The sequence below is a fragment of the Penicillium waksmanii genome (assembly GCF_028829765.1).
Source record: "Penicillium waksmanii strain IBT 27052 chromosome Unknown utg000008l:1.0-5622682.0:1.0-5626561.0, whole genome shotgun sequence".
NCBI lineage: Eukaryota > Fungi > Ascomycota > Eurotiomycetes > Eurotiales > Aspergillaceae > Penicillium > Penicillium waksmanii.
This window is the reverse complement of record NW_026643254.1, coordinates 3,456,546-3,473,493: the sequence shown is the minus strand read 5'-3', so window position 1 is coordinate 3,473,493 and position 16,948 is coordinate 3,456,546. Positions and strand designations below refer to the sequence as shown.

The 16,948-nt window shown below is 50.6% G+C and overlaps 4 protein-coding genes across 4 annotated transcripts; 1 reads left to right on the top strand and 3 right to left on the bottom strand.

Moving 5' to 3' along the window:
• Positions 1–217: 217 nt before the first annotated feature.
• Positions 218–2,392, bottom strand: N7481_009635 (putative nuclear RNA binding protein; the record flags this gene model as incomplete). Its single annotated transcript, XM_057268854.1, has 1 exon — positions 218–2,392. The coding sequence occupies one exon, from the start codon at positions 2,390–2,392 to the stop codon at positions 218–220; it is 2,175 nt and encodes a 724-aa protein (XP_057119531.1).
• Positions 2,393–4,010: 1,618 nt separating this feature from the next.
• Positions 4,011–5,868, bottom strand: veA (sexual development activator VeA; the record flags this gene model as incomplete). The annotated part of the gene is made up of 3 exons (XM_057268853.1): positions 4,011–4,374; positions 4,412–5,615; positions 5,721–5,868. The coding sequence occupies 3 exons, from the start codon at positions 5,866–5,868 to the stop codon at positions 4,011–4,013; spliced, it is 1,716 nt and encodes a 571-aa protein (XP_057119530.1).
• Positions 5,869–12,534: 6,666 nt separating this feature from the next.
• On the top strand, positions 12,535–14,265 carry N7481_009633 (putative DNA repair protein (Rad57); the record flags this gene model as incomplete). Its single annotated transcript, XM_057268852.1, has 3 exons — positions 12,535–12,710; positions 12,776–12,946; positions 13,011–14,265. The coding sequence occupies 3 exons, from the start codon at positions 12,535–12,537 to the stop codon at positions 14,263–14,265; spliced, it is 1,602 nt and encodes a 533-aa protein (XP_057119529.1).
• A 443-nt stretch (positions 14,266–14,708) lies between these two features.
• N7481_009632 (GIY-YIG nuclease family protein) lies at positions 14,709–15,761 on the bottom strand (the record flags this gene model as incomplete). Its single annotated transcript, XM_057268851.1, has 1 exon — positions 14,709–15,761. The coding sequence occupies one exon, from the start codon at positions 15,759–15,761 to the stop codon at positions 14,709–14,711; it is 1,053 nt and encodes a 350-aa protein (XP_057119528.1).
• Positions 15,762–16,948: the final 1,187 nt, after the last annotated feature.

Sequence of the window (16,948 nt, the reverse complement as noted above, 5' to 3'; positions counted from 1 at the left end):
ATCATTGGAAGAGGGTTGAAGAGGACCAGGGAGAAAAATATTTAAATTGAACGACTACCTCAAAACAATCAGCACCCGAACTCCAGGGTATAAACTCATAAAATCGTGAGAAGCCGTCAGGACGATCAAACAAAACACACCAACCCATGCCAGGAAATGACACCGAAGCAACCCACCCGACACTATCATCAAAGATAGTCAAGAGAGAAATGTTCATTTAAAAAATATCCGAAGGCCAGGGGAAGTCCTCAAGCCCGGTCGCGGTCGACTGCTGATTCTGAACAGAAAAAGACTGCGGCTCTAAAGCCATCGCAGGCTCGTTTCTCGGACTTTTCATCTTCGATGGCGACTTATTTACCTTTGCTGCATTTGGAAGAAGCTCCTCAGGAAGCGGAGGGACGGGTGGAATATCCGCATCCTGCCATCTTCGTTTCCTTGGGCTAGATTTGCCAGGTGAAGAGCGTGGCGTCCGATCCGGATCGAGGTGGAGATGCGGCTGAAGATAGAACGCCTGATGTGCTTTACTTTTTGAAGGAGGTGGCGAGGGAGAGATCCAGTTGCCGGGGGATCTGTGTGCCGAATCGCTCATGGCGCAAGGCGAGACAGAGCGCAAATTCGAACGGCCTGGTTGCGTACGGATATGGGGCGAGGATTTTACGGCCTTGGATTTTGGTGAGCGGTTCAGGCTGGCAGAAGATTTTCGGGACTGAGCTGATGTGGACCTTTTGTTGTATGAATCTTCTTCTTGTGCGGCGGCTCCGTGGCTGATATTGGATCGCGTACGTTCTACCGAGCCGGGGCTATCGCCAGCTTCGAATTTCGGCCATTTAGTTTGCCGAAGGGGGCTAAGGAGGCCCGAGTCGATCAGGTGGTCATATTCGATCGAAAGGGCGACGTCGTTGATATCGGGGCGCGTTGGGTTGGACTGAGGAGGTTTCCGACTATCGACTGGTTCAGGAACGGGGGACTTCCTTTTGCGGGAGGAGCTTTCCTTACCCATGGAAGACGGCCGCGAATCTCTCGACCGCCTCTTCGGGGACTTGCCCACAATTGGGCTTGGGCATGGTCCCTGTTCTTCGATCGAGACGCTTCTTCGGCCCTCCACGGACGGTAAAGCGGTCAAGACGCCCATCTCGGGCTCGGGCGTTTCGGCGATTGTCGCTTGTTGGTCGAGAAGTCGTTCTGATGGTAGTGTTGGGAGTGCACCGGGGACGAATTTGCGTGGATAACTGCCAGGGTCCATATCAATGCTCATGGATCTGCGCTCTGGTGTTGGCTCTGGCACCCGCTCCTCATTTCCACTGATCTGGTGAAGCTCGCGACGAGCACGGTCGAGCTTGTCTTCAAGGTTGCTGACTTTCTTGAGGAGCTTGGCTTGTCGTGAAAGCTCCCTGCGTGATTTTTGTTTGCGAAGCCCAGTATTTTCAACGGATTCTTCAGATGATCGCTCGATGTATGTTGGCGGTGCGACGGTGGTCGTTTCTTGGGGCCTGCCAAATGGGAGTCCGACCTTGCGAAGGTCTTGGAAAGATGAGCGCTTCGAGGCCTTCGATGATGAGCGCGAAGGTGTACCACCAGGTCCATCAAATTGATCCGCTAGCGGGTGGGCTGCATCTCCAATGGTACCTCCGTGGCCCATTTTCTCCAGGATAGCCTGGAATGTCTGGTCGGCGTTCGCCTGGTCGGTATTCTGGCTCTGCGTGTAGGAACCTTTGTTGGTACCCTTATAGCCGGCCTTCTTCAACTCCGCATAAGCCAGTTCTGCCTGGGTAAGAGCATCCGTTTGAGGCTTTGGCTTGTGAGAAACCTCATGTTCAGGCGAGTTCCTATTCCAACCTCCGAAAGGATTGAAGGCCGAAGCAATGGCCTTCCCAAAGCGAAAGATTCCGGACGAACGATGCTGCTGATGCTGCTGCTGAGGCGCAATCCGCTTACTCTCGTGCATAAAAATACTCGGTGGCTTCTCGCTGACACTATCACTCATCGTCGCTTCCACAAAACGCGACCGGCGTCCCAGCAAGTGACGTGGGCTGTGTGCGGCCGCAGCACTGTGTCTGCCACGAAGCGAAGTCGCCGAGGCACGAGGGGACGCTCGTGGGGAAGACTTGAACTGAGCGCCGAGGCTAGCACCTATCCCACCATTCCCACCGCGTGCGTGACGACGGTTGTCATGCCCATAGTCTGCAGCTTCGTCGGGCAGCGGCCAGTCATTGGAGCGGCGGCGTTTCACGGACTTGGCCGAGGGCGATTTATAATCTTCAATCTCCGGTTCATCGGCGTCGTCGAAGCGACCGGATTCATCGGAGCTGGTTTCGTAGTTATAATCGTCGGAGCTGCTGCGCAGGTGCTTGCGCGAGGTGCGCTGATCCGCGGGACTGGTGTCGAGGTCCATACTGACGGTCTCGTTGGGGGCAACCTGTTCAAGACAAACGAGTTAGAGACATTTCCTTCTTTTATCGCTTTCCTTGCCACGTAGGGCCTTCTCCTAGATCCAAAGTGCAAGGGAGCTCACCTTGGCGCCCGGGGCGTCCTTCATTCTCCCTGGTAACGTTCCCCGCGCCCTTTAAACGGAAAGGGTACAGAGTAAATATGGGCTGGTGAGAGGGGATGACATGAGTCAAGGGAGTAGAGAACAGGAGAAGAAAAGAGGAGAGAGGAGAGAGGGATTCAAGGTACTCGTAGTAAGAAGACAACAAAGAGATGGGGCCAAGTCCGTTTTTGTTTACAACATACTCCGCACTTGCCCAGGGGGGGAAGTTTGTTGTGGTGTGGGGACTACCCTAGGGTATACCTCTCTCCACTTATACTCCAGGGCTACTACTAAGTATCAGACTCAATTATTTACTCATTCATGCAAGTTTGACAATTTGCAGTTGGTTAATATCCACTGCATACACTATTGACTAGGCTACCTTCCGTTCTTCCAAGAGGGAGACAGGCTGTAGGCACATGGAAGCAGGGTTTCCATATACCCGGAATCCTTGCGGGGAGGCAGATCGATCGACATAGATTCAGGATTCCACCTGTCTCAGGCGGACGTGTGTCCCGAGGAATGATGGAATGAGATACAATGAAATCGGTTCATCCACTTTAATATACATACAATGATTACGCGAAAAGGAGGGAACAGTTCAAGTTATCGATTCGGACAACAATGCTAGGTATCAAGGAGATGCCACAACGCCGTAAGAGTAAGAGATTAAGCAACTGGCCCTCGGGGGCAAAAAAAACAGGATATAGCGCCCCGGTGGAGATCAAGCAAGCGAATCCAACATCGAAACGTCTCTCCAATGCACTTTCATAATATACCAATCCGCCACGCCCAAATGGTAGGGGTTGTAGGGTCACGATCGCGAAAAACAACACTAAATGATTGAGATGAAAGAAAGAGAGAGAAAACCAAAACCAATTCCCATTAACCCAAGCCGCAACAAGAGAAGGTGATGCCAGGCGAGAGTCAACTTTATGGTTCGTCCCCCTGCCAGACTGCGTAGTCTTCCCGGTTGCCGTTCGGGCGGAGATTGGAGGGATGGGAATTCCACCCTTCGCACGTGCTGCCGGCAGGGATTGCATCCCCGGGTAGGCTTTTTGGTGGATGATCGGGTCACAGACCCCTCGAGAGTCAAGAAAGGAAGAGAGCGCTGCGGAGGCTGAAGGATGAATACGTAGAAGGGTGGAAGGTGATTGATCGGATCGGGGAATAAGAGAACAATCCAAGGAGCCCAGTGACCAGCCGGTTCTCCACGCAGGAATGAAACGATCAAAAACAGAGGCTTCCTGAACAAGAGCGTGACAAAATAATGCATCGAGATATCTAGGCACGAGGCAAGGGAAGGTCAAAAGAGGGAAAGAATTCATGTACAAAAAACTGCAAAGAGTTCGGCGCATGGAACTGCGGGATGCGCTCTTGCGTCAAAGGATCAGAGCAAGCTCTGGGAGGTATTGTCCGACGGATGGTCCATAGCCCAACCGAACGAGATTTGATCAGAGGTCGAATCAAATGTTTTTTTTTATGAAGTCACATGTGGTGCCTTCATCACCACTCGCCCATTGGCACGTTTGTATGCCATATCGATGCCATATTCGGCCATTAAAGCTGCTCGGCTTTCCGCAGAGTAATCACGGGTGGCATTGATGCTATAGGATTCATTATCAGGCCGCATGCCATTTTGCATCGAACGTTCGTCTAGGCCAAAAGAATCTTCATGGCTGCGTTTGCTGCCAGTGACTCCACCGTGTCCGGGGTGTCCGGGGTGTCCGGTGTGATAGAGCATTCGCTTCCCTGAGACGGAGTCGTAGCTCGGGGCGGGTGTGGAATACTCGATAGACGGCTGGATACCATGACCGTGCATGCCTTGCAGGTTCGCAAAATCACTGGGTACAGTCTTCATAGGTTGGGGGGGTAACAGACGGGGTGGTTGAGACAGGCGTTTGAGCCCTTGGCATCAAGTTTGCGGGAATCGAGTATGGGTTCATCGGATCTGCCATGTTCATATCCACATATGGCGGTGCTTTCGGTGTCTCCATGCGATACGATGTCATATTATTCTTTGGATAGCCTCCGTTCCGTTCCACCATGGGTGGTGCCATGGGATATCCAGCGGGCGTTACTTCATATTCAGACGTCATGGAAGGATCACGAATATTGGCATAAGATGTATGAGGTGAGTACATTCCGGGACCGGCGATAGGTGGCGGGGTAGGAGGCATATGAGGAGCAGGATATTGAGTTGGTGTCGAACCGAAGGAGAGGTGTGATTGATAGCTGGGGGTTCCATCGTGAGGCATAGGGGCGGGCGGCATCGGTCGCTGGAAGGGCGGTTGGGGGCACTGGAAACCATAGTCGGGTGCTGACGGCCGCCGTTGAAGGTCGGGACCATATCCGTATGGCGAGGCCATCGCGCTCCCATTGCTATTTGATCGGGGGCGCTCCACCGAATTTGTGACGTAGCGATCTGGTGTTGAATATCGGTCGGACGATCGTGCATATACAGCCGCCGCCGCCCTCTCCTCGTCAAAGTCGTACTCCTCCTCGCGTTTATCACCTCGTCGTCTCATGCGAACATCACGACGAATGCGTACACGACATCCTTGCTCGGCGATAATACGACTGAGAGATGTGCTGGTAGCCAGACCAGGAAACTTCTTCGCACTATAGACAGTGAAAGGCACTGACTTGACGTCGAGTCTGAAATTCAAGAACGCTTGAGGGGCGCCGGCATTACCGCGGCCGCCGACTTGATTGGGAAGGGGAAGATCCGAGTCCTTGTCGGCATCTTTCGCATCCTTGATCTCTTCGTATAGGTGGAAGGCCAGGCGGTACCGGCCTTCATGGCGAACTGACAAGTCCGGGAAGATGAAATAACCAGCCTGCGAGGGGCGATCGAGGTAAGCAACACCGGCGACCGGCACACCAGTTAATACGGGGCACGACGGCGGGCCAGCCACTCGACCGTGAGCGATGGAACGCGCAGCCTCCAGGGTCGCATATAGAAAGAAATTGGCATTGTAGGCAAAGGTGATATCGGTTTTATGGGCCTCATTGCCAGGTTCGGATTCAAAGATTCGCAGTTCGACCACGGGCGGCGGGTCTACCGGACGACGGTCGGCGGATGCTATTTTGTCGAGTCAACAAACACTGAAGTGGCGACGAGATCTACCATTGGTGATGGTGATGGTGATGGGGCAGCGAGAGGGAGGAGATTGTTGGGATGACCTACACTTGGCTCCAGCACCACAGGCTCTGGCACGTTCGGGTTGTTGCATCACACTCAATTTATATGTGAGTTGTTTTCCTTCGCGTGTGATGCGACTGATGGTGTGCTCCGTCTCATTATGGGGCGGCATGATGGGTGGTCTAGTCGCCATGGTGGGCGAGAAGAATCGAAGAAAATTATACTATATGGGCGACAGCTACATCAGCAAAAATGCGGCATCCAGGTTTGGTGTTGGCGGGTGTTGACCGGGACGGAAGGACGGATGAGAGATGGTGTCGCGACGTACGTTGTCGAAGCTTCTTTCCCTTTCCTGGCGATAATGATGGATTCCTCGAGGTCGTCAATCGGGTCGTTTGTCCTTCCTCCTCCAGATAAAACGTTGGTGACCCCGAGATTTGCGTTCTTCTGGGAGGGGGAAAGGTGGTCCGACCCTTGCTGAAAGTGAAGGAGGCGATCGCAGGCGGTCAATCGAGAGTCGAACAGGGGCGAGTAGACGAAGTCGAAGAGGAAATGAGGGGGGAATCAGATGGAAAGGCCTTATTGAGGACCAGGACCAGGACCGGTGGTGAGAATGGACCAGGGGTGGAGGGAGAGGATGTGGGAGGCGTGTGTAATGGTGGGAAGAAAGCAAGAAAGCAGGAGAGGGGAATCTGGGCTGGGCGAGAGAGGGTGAGGGTGACTACGGAGTAACTGGGGGCTGCTATTGCACTGGCACTGTATGGCCAAGTACCAAAAGGGTACTGACTCAGTAGTGTTGGCAGGGTACTGTGTATAGCCAGCCGGTATTGCCTGATACATGATACATGGTACAGGATACACAATACTGTATGGACTAAGGTATGCAACTCCATGGTTGACTTTCCCCGACCCAAGATCCGGAATGCCTTGACTCCGTACTCGTACTTCCCCCCCCCCCCCGAGATTTCGATGTGATTTCGATGTGATCCTCGATTGTGGAATGGCCGATAGTACAACTTCCTATCCTATCCTCCTCTTATCGCTCTCCTACTCTACCAAGGGTCAACACCGACACCGCGCTGCATGCACTGCACTCTGTCCTCTGTACCCCGTAATGCACTAGGACTACACTCGATATGCATACACAATTACTAGCTTGAATACGGGAGTACGGAGTACGGAGTACACTGGCAATACATCGATCTGCGTCTCCGCCTGGAAGTTTCCTTGATCGTGACTAGCCTGCGTGCTAGGGATCCTTCGCGCTTTTCGGTTTCCACAGAGGACTCTGTCCTCTGTATCAGTTTGTATTCACGGATACACGCCGTAATTAAATAGGATGATGATATGATTTGGATTTGATTTTGGATTTGGATTTCCCGGGGCAATCTTGCAACCCAGAGGATAGTGTGTTTCCCAACCTGTGGTCTCGGGTCCGGGTGAAGTAGATCTCGGCGGATCCCAGACTGATGGAGTACGAGTACGGTCTATGGAGTACGGAGTATTAACTCAGTCTTTTCGACTCTTTGCCTTTCTGCTCCTCAGATGAATTGCAAGCAGTCTGCCTCCTGCACTGCTGCATTACGATGCCTACTTTTCATCCGTGCATCCTCTGGCTGGACCGTGCAACCCACATATTCCGTGCGATCGTAAGACCCATGGGACAAAAGGCCTACTCCACGTTACTCGGCGTGCATCATCTCCTGGAAAGCAAACCCAGTCCGACGGACCGGGCGACCTTCTTTTATTCTTCCTACTTTCGATGATATTTCCATTGTCATCTTGATCTTCTATCATCATAGCTACGAGTATCCTATCTCCCCCTTTTTTTTGCCCCTAATCTCCCTTGGCAGACGGGTACGCGGACAACCGGCAAGACAAGGAGGGGCCGCTGACGTCGGGTGCAGCTCACCACGGCATTAGGGCCAATACCTTTGTATTTCGTATTCGGCATGGATTAGTCCAACAATTTACAAGTCAATGAGGGGGAAGAGTTGGTTTTGGCCCCAAATCTGGAGATTCAAGGTCAAGGCCATGGTCATAGTCATGGTCGTGGTCACCCTTTCTAGTAGTTCCGATCCGTGGATGCCCCGTCCTGAATTAAAGTCGCCCATGGCGTACCGCGAAGCTTGTCCTGTAACCATGGGAATGGCGGCCGTTAGGCCTGTCAAACAGAAAAGAGGGTCGCAAAGGAGAGAGCGAAAGCGAAAGAGGGCCAGCGATCCTCTCCCAATCATGCAGCTGGACCCATCCACCTATCCCACCATCCAACCATTCAATGTTCGGCAGGACTCGGTTCGCGCTGCCCGTTCCCCCGACCAATCCCCTCGCTGGGGCGGGTCCCTTTGTCCCCTTCTCATGCGATAAATTCTGATCGTTCGAAATCCGCGATCACCCTGTGCCCGAACACCTCTTGATTATTGGTTGAATCGGGTGACTCCGCTTTATCACCCACCCTGATTTGCCCATCGCCTCCCCCTCCCCCCCCGGTACACATGCTGGACGCGTGAAAGATTGATGAGCTATCACTTGACTCTCTCCAACTCCAAGCCGCTCCAAGAATCAACGCCCTTTGTGTTGCGCTGTACTCTCCACATTTGTAGCCCGAGCCCAAGCACGCCGAGAGTACATACGGTGTTGGATACGGACACAGGAAAGTTGTTGAAAGTTCGCCATTTTCTGCAGCCTGTTCTCTATGTTTGTATCTGTAACGATCCCCCACGCGGTCCGCGCCGAATAAAAGCCACCGCCCCATCCCGACCCGAGGGCTGCGCGCATTTTCTCCAGAGCCGGTACATCAATTTCGGTGTGATCGCTTTAACAGGTAAAGGTCGGGGCCAACACTGCAGGGTCGACCTTGACGCACATTAACGGTCTGGGTTTTCGGTCTTTGGATTCTCTTTTTTTTTGGTCTGCCGCTTTTTGCTTTTGCTTGTTTCCTGCGCGCAATTCGCTTCGTCAGGTTTTTTATCTTTCCCGTCCACAATTCTCCACCCGGCGTATCGTACTGCTGTATCCAAAGTACCGTACGGAGTACAGAGTATATGTACATAACATCGTTGCTCCATTTATGCGGAAGTATGTAGTACAGTACTCCGTATGGCCATGTTCTTACGGGATACTACGAGCACGAGAGTACATTTTGATCTTACACAGCGGTATTCCGATGGTTTCTTCCCGTGCGATACGGAGTAAAACCAATCGTAGCCACCGGGGAAGTCGGGCCATATCAAAGTAGGTCTTCGGGTCGTCTCCATCGGAAAGATCGATCTAGAGAGTCCTGATTCAAGCGGCACTCTCGAACGATCTCCATCATCTTAGCAGCCATGCGGTCAACCGTCACCAGCCCCAGGTCTGACTCGAGGGCCTTACTCAGGTAGATGCACAGCCAGACCCGGAAGTCGATAGCAGATACATAGTATGTACTCCGTATGAAGTACATAAATAGTACACGCGAATCCTGAAGCGAGATCGACGTTATCCAGCCAAGAAAAAGAGTGCGCCCATCTCTGTACAGACTTCGTTGGGCAGAAACCCTTTCTCAAAGTCAATGATGGCCTGACGCCCTCAGACCAGAGGCTCGTATGCTCCAGGGTCTCAAGGTTCAACACGCAATAACCATAAAACGTCTGTGTGCGGACCCGCAGAACATTCGTTGGATCGCGATGCTGCGTGTTTATAGTATGCGTCTTTTTTCCCCTGCCTCTCTCTCTCCCTCGTCCGGGACTATTCTCCTTTTCTTTATTTCTTGCCTAGAGATGCTATTTGTTTAAATCTTTAGTTCCTAATGGATCGACAAGGATGCTCGCTTATGGGCGCTTGGAGAAAATCAAGCCGTGTCAACGGCTAGGTTCCAGCCCTCTCCCCTTCTGTGCTCTGCGCTCTGCATTCAGCAAGAGGACTACAGAGTAGATTCGACTCGGTTCCCCACCGAAGATCGCCAACCGCGTAACACCCTCCCCAAGAACCAGATCATCAATTCTAAAAGAATTCATTTCGAGGGTCGTGGAGTCGGGCAAGGTCCGTTCCAAGGATAAATTAGGTTGCTCTACTCCGTAGGCCACTCTTGGTCTCTCTCGGTTGTTTAGAGTAGATGCTCACCGTGGCAGTGCCCTGCCTCTGCCGTCTCCCCCGCTAACTCGCCCTTGTCGGGGTCGACGCAAAAGTAGGTACCCAGGCATCCCGAAGGGTACTTTTGGCCACACCATGTTTCTCATAGGATATGAAGTAGTTCACCCTAAACCAAAGTACCCCGTGCCCCTTGTGGCTTCGGTTTCTGTTCCGCACATTTGCAAAAGCCGCGTTGCGGCCGAAAGCCCCCCTGTCTTTCTTGAATCGCCTCATTCGCCAAGGCCATAAACCAGCAGATTGTGTTGGTCATGTGCCTTCATCTGTAGTAGCCTACTCGTATATCCTGGTAGATGTGGCCTGGCTTTACGACGATCAGTGATATCATGTTCTCGACCATCCGCTATCAACGACTAGCATTCCTCCCCCTACTCCGTAGATCAGTTCTACCTTGTTAAGTGCACCTCGCAAGATGCCGAAGCAGCCGGGCCCTTTTGACCAAAAGAAGCTAAAGCCTGTCTTGTAGACCGCTAGTCACATCCACGACCACGTGGAAAATCATCGTGTGAACCACTCCAGAAACGCCGGTGTGCCTACTCCGTACGAAGTAGGTAGATGCATTATGTCGAGACAAACAGGTCCTGAGACTTCCTCAATCGGACAGGTACAGGTGTAATTATTGCGTACAGTACAGAGTACAGAGGGTGTACAAGGGCCAAACGCGAAACCGGGCTCCATTTAACACACTAATAAACCCCGAGTCCCCCGACTTCCCCGAAGTAGCCTAAGGAATCCTGCACTCTTCTGTATCCAAAAAGGATTACTCGTACATATCCACCTGCAACGCCAGCCACGCCGATCATCGTTGACGGTGTGAAACAGACCATGATCGTCTGATCCGCATGTCACCACCACCACGATCGACCCTGTCATTCTCAAAAACTTTAAGGGGGGAGAACCCATGTACATACTCCGTACTCGTCCTGATCTCAGTGCTCGTGCAAAGCTCCAACGGGCCCCCCATCAAAATCCCCACCCCACTTTATGCCAGACCGGCCGAGATGGCCTCTAGGCAATTTCCAAAACAGTTCTGTAAACACCCTTCATACATGCACATAGCCTGTGCAGTGGATTCAGAGCGCATCTTGCCAAGCGCAGTCGAAAAACGTAACATACACTAACCGCCTCCAAAAATCCACATGAATGGCAAACTTGGAATGTAGAACTGGAATATACCTGTGGAGCACGGAGTACTCGCACAGTTCACAGTCCAGCTGAAGGAACGCTAAATATCAAATCGAACCCACCGTAAGCCACTACGGAGTACGGAGTAATCCTCCACGTAACGATTAGTACTCGTACATACCTAGGTAGCGACCGGAGGATTTAGTGGCTGCCGCTCTTCAAGCAGCCCCCCCTCCCCTCAAGCCCTCAGTACCCACAGCAAGGCTGAACAAGCCCCCATTCTCACTCACACTTTGCTGGCCAAAGATAATACGCTATCGGTTTTCCTCACGCAAGGCCAAGCACCGTTCTACCTGTCCCGCTGGTATGGAGCGGGGTCGACCGGGTCATGCCGGCCGCCAGTTGAAATTTGCGATGAGACACTTTATATGATTGTGGAGTGAATTTGTGGCATAGTCGATCGACATTGAACCACCTTTGAGACCTTTTGGGAGAAGAAGGGGGGGAGGAGGAGGTTGACTCCTGACTCCATATGGACTCCGTTCTCTCCTGAAAATGGGGAAGAACTGGCAAGAAGAACAGAGTCAGCCAGCCCCCAAGAATTCTTAATTCTGTCTAGACCACGGCCAACGGTCATGAAGTCATGGTTCCGCTTGACGCATGTCAGTGGGTTGATTCGTCAGCGTGGGTTTTGGAGTTGGTTGTTAACGCTTGGTCCGTAGGTTGGCAAGTTGAAGTGGTCCACCCATGGCATCTTCAAGAGGGAATGAGACCAAGGGGTCTGTCAGTCTCGGAGGTTTGCCGTTGTGTGTTTTTTTTTTTTCATTTTTGAAACGCAGTCTCTGGCGGGGAAGAGGGGAAATGATGGGTCGGGTTTTACCTGTCGTTCGCGTGTTTCGCGTGTGGATGAGACGTTGAGATGGGGGTGGTCAAACAGTAGTCTTGATTTGAGTTTATGCCGTACTAGTTAGTCGATAGGTCTTGTAGTCGTGGTAGTATAGTTGCGAAGTGACCGTTACATACATCCAGTAGGCTAAGATCAATTGTGCAGGTTTTGAAGTTTCAGATTTGAATTGATATTTAGATTTCCAGTGGAAGACTGCACTTGAGGGAAGAATAGAGATCGGGATACAATAGACTCTATTTCTTGACCTACATAGCCCAAAGAATAGTAGTAATCAACGCATTATGTTTTAGTTTCTAATAATCTATACTAGCTGTTTCTATCTATGGATTTCGAAATTGAATTCTTATTCGTTTTGCCTTCCAACTTGAAAGTTGATAATGTTGACCAAACTTGTATATATTTTTGTAGTACTATAGTTACTAGATACGAGTAGCTATCGTGATCTTTCGAACTTCCAACTTGAACTTCCAAGGTTGAAGGGTACTAGTATTGTAATCCTAATATTTGAAGTGATAGAAATTTTCCTGTTCATCTAATGTTTTAATATTCTAAATATAATCCGAAAACCGATCTCACTTACTGGTCTTGGTGTGAACAGTGAAGTGTCGCTGACATGTAGTTGAGCGCGTGTGATTGGCCGTGGCCCAACGTGAAGAACCGCGATGGCGGCTGCTTGCACCTTGCGACGTCTTCCTTCTTATGGATCTATTATCGGTCCTCCCAAACTTCGCGACACGATCGTACGCGCACATTATACCTCCGCTCGAGAGAGGCAAGATCACGACCGTTGACCTCATCACCCTCGACACCCTCGAGATCGCGAAACGCGCCCATGTCCCCCCCCCGCAGATGTCCGCCGGCTCTCCGCACAAATCGTCCAAGCCCTGCACGGCGATCTTGGCCTCGAGAGGACACAAACAAATCAATCAACAATAGGAAGAGAAGAACCAAGCTCGAGCATTATACCAGAGGGAGGCAATCTTGACTTAGGCCCTACGACAAAGCTCGACGCGTCGAGATGGGACACCATTACGACTTTGGACCCCGCATTGGATGCGCTGCTGGGAGGAGGCATCCCGACAGGGTATGTCACTGAGGTGACAGGGGAGAGGTACGTGGCGGGGTTCAGACGAATGCTTTGTGTGGACTTGCTTTAACTGGTAGCTTCATTGCAGTGGAAGCGGCAAGACACAATTCCTATTCAGCCTCCTACTCGCCACCCAATTAGCCAAACCAAGGGGCCTGGATAAACGGGCTATTTACATATCGACAGAACACCCGTTGGCGACCAGCCGTATATCCCAGCTGCTTGAATGCCAGCCATACCTCTCAAGCCTCCCTCCCGACCAGAGGCCGTCCCTAGAAAACATCCTGTCAATCAATGCCATGGACTTAGAGACCCAGGACCATATTCTCAATTACCAACTGCCAGTCGCTATCGCACGATATAACGTCGGTCTGGTAGTCATCGACTCCATTACGTCCAACTACCGCGCTGAACACAACTCAAACAACATCATCGCTCTCTCCGCGCGATCCACAGAACTCGCAAAACTGGGTTATATGCTGCGCAACCTCGCTGCGAAAGAAGGAATTGCTATCGTGCTGGCAAATCAGGTCTCAGATCGGTTTGAGCCTGAGCCAGTAAATGGGGGCTTTACACCCCGTCCAGGATTTCCGTCCATCTTAAGCCAGAGCCCTGCTATATCGGCGCGTGAAACGGGCGCAGCATCCCCATTGCCTCGAAATAGGATGAATGCCCCCGACCAGCAATTTTCGTCTACCCAGATCCCTTCATCCTCTCCAATATCATCTTCTCCTTATCATGCTCCAGACGACGAACGATTTGACGGATCGTATCTCATCGAGAATCCTGCTCGCAACGATATCCTTAGTTTGGTACACCAAGAGAAGTTTTTTACTGGCTGGGGCGACGGTTTCTACTCTGACCCATCACCCAAAACTCCGGCCCTTGGGTTCTTCTGGTCCACGCAAATTGCATGCCGAATTGCATTGAAAAAAGAAACGCATTCGGTTGTGACCCCATGGAATAGTGCACAGCCTTTGTCAACACCGCAAGAACAGACAGGATCTCAATTTCATAGTGCAGCGAGCAAGCTTCAGGATTCAAAGCGGAACGGCTCCCTGGATGATGAAACTGGCAAAATAGACACAGGCTCTACACCCAAGACCGCCAAATATGGCAAACCAGAAGGCATTCCCGAAAAAGAAAGCTCTCTGCATATGCCCGCGCCGCAACCACCAGAATACATCACCCGGCGAACCATGAAGCTTGTTTTTGCCCCGTGGGCTGCCAGCCGAAAGGATTCTGTGAATGGAAAGGGGACAAGAACGCATTCCAAAAAATATTACGAGATAGACGTTGAAATATGGAAAGGTGGGCTGCGATCTGTGGGCTCCGACGAGTGAGCTCAAGTGAAGAATTTAAAATAATGCCCTACTTTTGCCTGTGGCTATTTTTGCATATACCATAGCAATGTTTCAAAGATATGATTTAGAGAGAACTTGACTGATTTGAAAATACTACGAGTTACGTTTACCTAGGTACTCTCTACTATTATGCTGCCGGAGTCCTAAGGTAGTCACATTTCAGCTAAACAATAAGAAAGCTTATGTAACTCTCGATATCTGGAGGCGTCAGACTATAGATCACAGACTTAAATAGTATCTGTTCATGCTTGTAATGGGTGGCCGGTTATCTAATTAGTCGTCTAGTAACCTAGACAAATCTTGTTGAGGTTTAGATATCTCAGGCATACAGACCATCTTCCTAGATAGCTCCCTCTTTGATAGCTTGCCACTTCATGATTCAGAGCTTCCATTGGATAGTATTGGAGGTCGAGAAACAATGGCTAACCTTCAATATTCAGCCGACTTAATCGAGAACCCAGAAAATCGAGCCGGGAAACACTCGTTTTTTGACTGAATACTTCACCATCGTCCTCGTCTTTAGTAGAATGTTTCTTACTAGACATAGTGGACATATGACTTTTCTTTGGACCTTTCTTTGTAGGAGTTGAGCCCGAAGATTCGCGTCTGAAAGCGGGATAGGGCAATTCCACTCGCTCATTTAGAGTCCCATCCTTGTTGTAGGGATTGGGATAATTAAGGAAAAACCTGGTCCACTTGTGCAGACTTTTCCAGATTTCCTCTTCCTTGACCCTAAACAGCTCCCGGTGGTGAACCCGACATTCAAGACACTCCTTGCTCTGCTTGTGATGGAACCTGTAGAGATCTGCATGAACCAGTTTCTCTATCCGACAACCCCATTTTGTCGGCTTAGAGTCGAGCAAAGTAATTTTTCCGTGGCATTTCTCGTGAAAATCTATGCGCGCATCGATTCCATCCTCTGTGTATCCAACCTTGAACAATCCTGGTGATTCACCAAAAGACTCGGAGACTCGGAGAACATAAACAATCCCTTTCCTCATATCTTTTTCCTTGGCTATTTGTTCCAAGACCCTGGTGACACGCTTTGCCCTATCTTCCTCGGACATGCCTGGCGCCATATGGCTATACCTCATCGGCGATGAGGGACTCGAAATGAGGGTACTATCTTCGTCCAATTCATAGAAGCTAGCCTCACTGGGACTAGTACTGGCTGGAAGTGAATGAGGTTGCCATTCAGTGGAAGACTCATTTTCTTGTTCAGCGGCATCGCCCTTAGACTTCCATTCTTCATACCACTGTTTGCCAGCGTGGGCAGCATTCTTGACGTGCGTATAGCAGAAGGCAACCTGCGCGAGTGATCCAAAAGACTCGGACACAGGAACGGCACTGCTAGAAATTTTGGCGAGGTATGATTCCACAAGATCTTGGTTTTTTCGACTGAGCACATTGTTGCACAGGCTATTGCTCTTTTTGCTCGTTGCGAGACAAGCGCAGAGTCGTTTCCTGTTCATCATTTCTGCAAATGAGCAAAATATGGCCACGGAGGAGTCCATATCTTAAACTTAGGAGGGTTTATCCAAGAAAAGAAAGATATTTGTCGTAATGAAGGGCAAGGAGCGAGGATAGAGATGTTTGGATTTCTAGAGATTCTTAGGCGTATTTAAACCACTGACCCCCTGGGTAAATAGGAGCACCCCCTCTTTTGCTTGGGGGTATTAGCGTGGAGAACAAGCTACTCCGTATTCAGTCGCAATTCAGCTCCAAAATTACCAGCTCAATCATTTCTGCAGGTTGGGACCAGGATTGTCGAACTAAGCCGGGTATAGCCACATCTTGACGGCAGGCGATTGGACCGGAGACTCCGTACGGAGTATGATATGGAGCGCAAGATCATGGGTTCGTAGATCTTCGGACGACTCCTGTGGATTAGGAAGGTGCATCGCGTCCATTAATGCATTAGCTGAGCGCCTGGACATGGATTAACAGACGCTATAGCAAAGGTACGTTTCAGCTACTATGGGGGCCAAAACCAGCCTCCAGCTATAGGTACTAGCTGCAGATGTTGAATCAAAATAATTTCAACCAGAGAGTGAATCTTTGAAAGAGACGAATGCATTTATAACATGGGTCTAGTTAGAAGCGTGATATGCATGGTGTAAGCCCTCGAAATCTAGTTCTCGGTTTCAAGTTAAGAGACGACTAGGATAATATGGGGCTCAGCTTGTGTACTTTTCAGCTTGAACTGGTGACCCAATTATTCACGATATCTGCCAGAATATAATGATTGTCGGTACATAACGAGCAGAAAAGGTAGACTTCCATTGTTGGTCGACTAGTGTCAACCAGCTCCAACGGAATTGTATCAGAGGTGGCGGTGCCGCTGAATCAAAGAAGAAGGCTAGTTGAGGCTTCAAATGCTCTAACATTTGGATCTACCGGTCATTCCCTGGAGGCTCAACGGCTCCCGTATTTTGTAGAGAGAACTCGGTGTTAAGCAATGGATTTAGTTGGGCTGACCCGGACCACTCACAACGCCCAGCCGATGCCGCCTCCGCCATCTTGCCCCATTTCAGCAATGCAATTGCAGCTACCAAGGTGAATGATGACATAAAGTATCTTATCTCCGAAAATTAAGTCGACGTTCCAGGTGGATCACGACTGCATATATAAACCGACCTGTCCTGGAAAACAGACCAACACA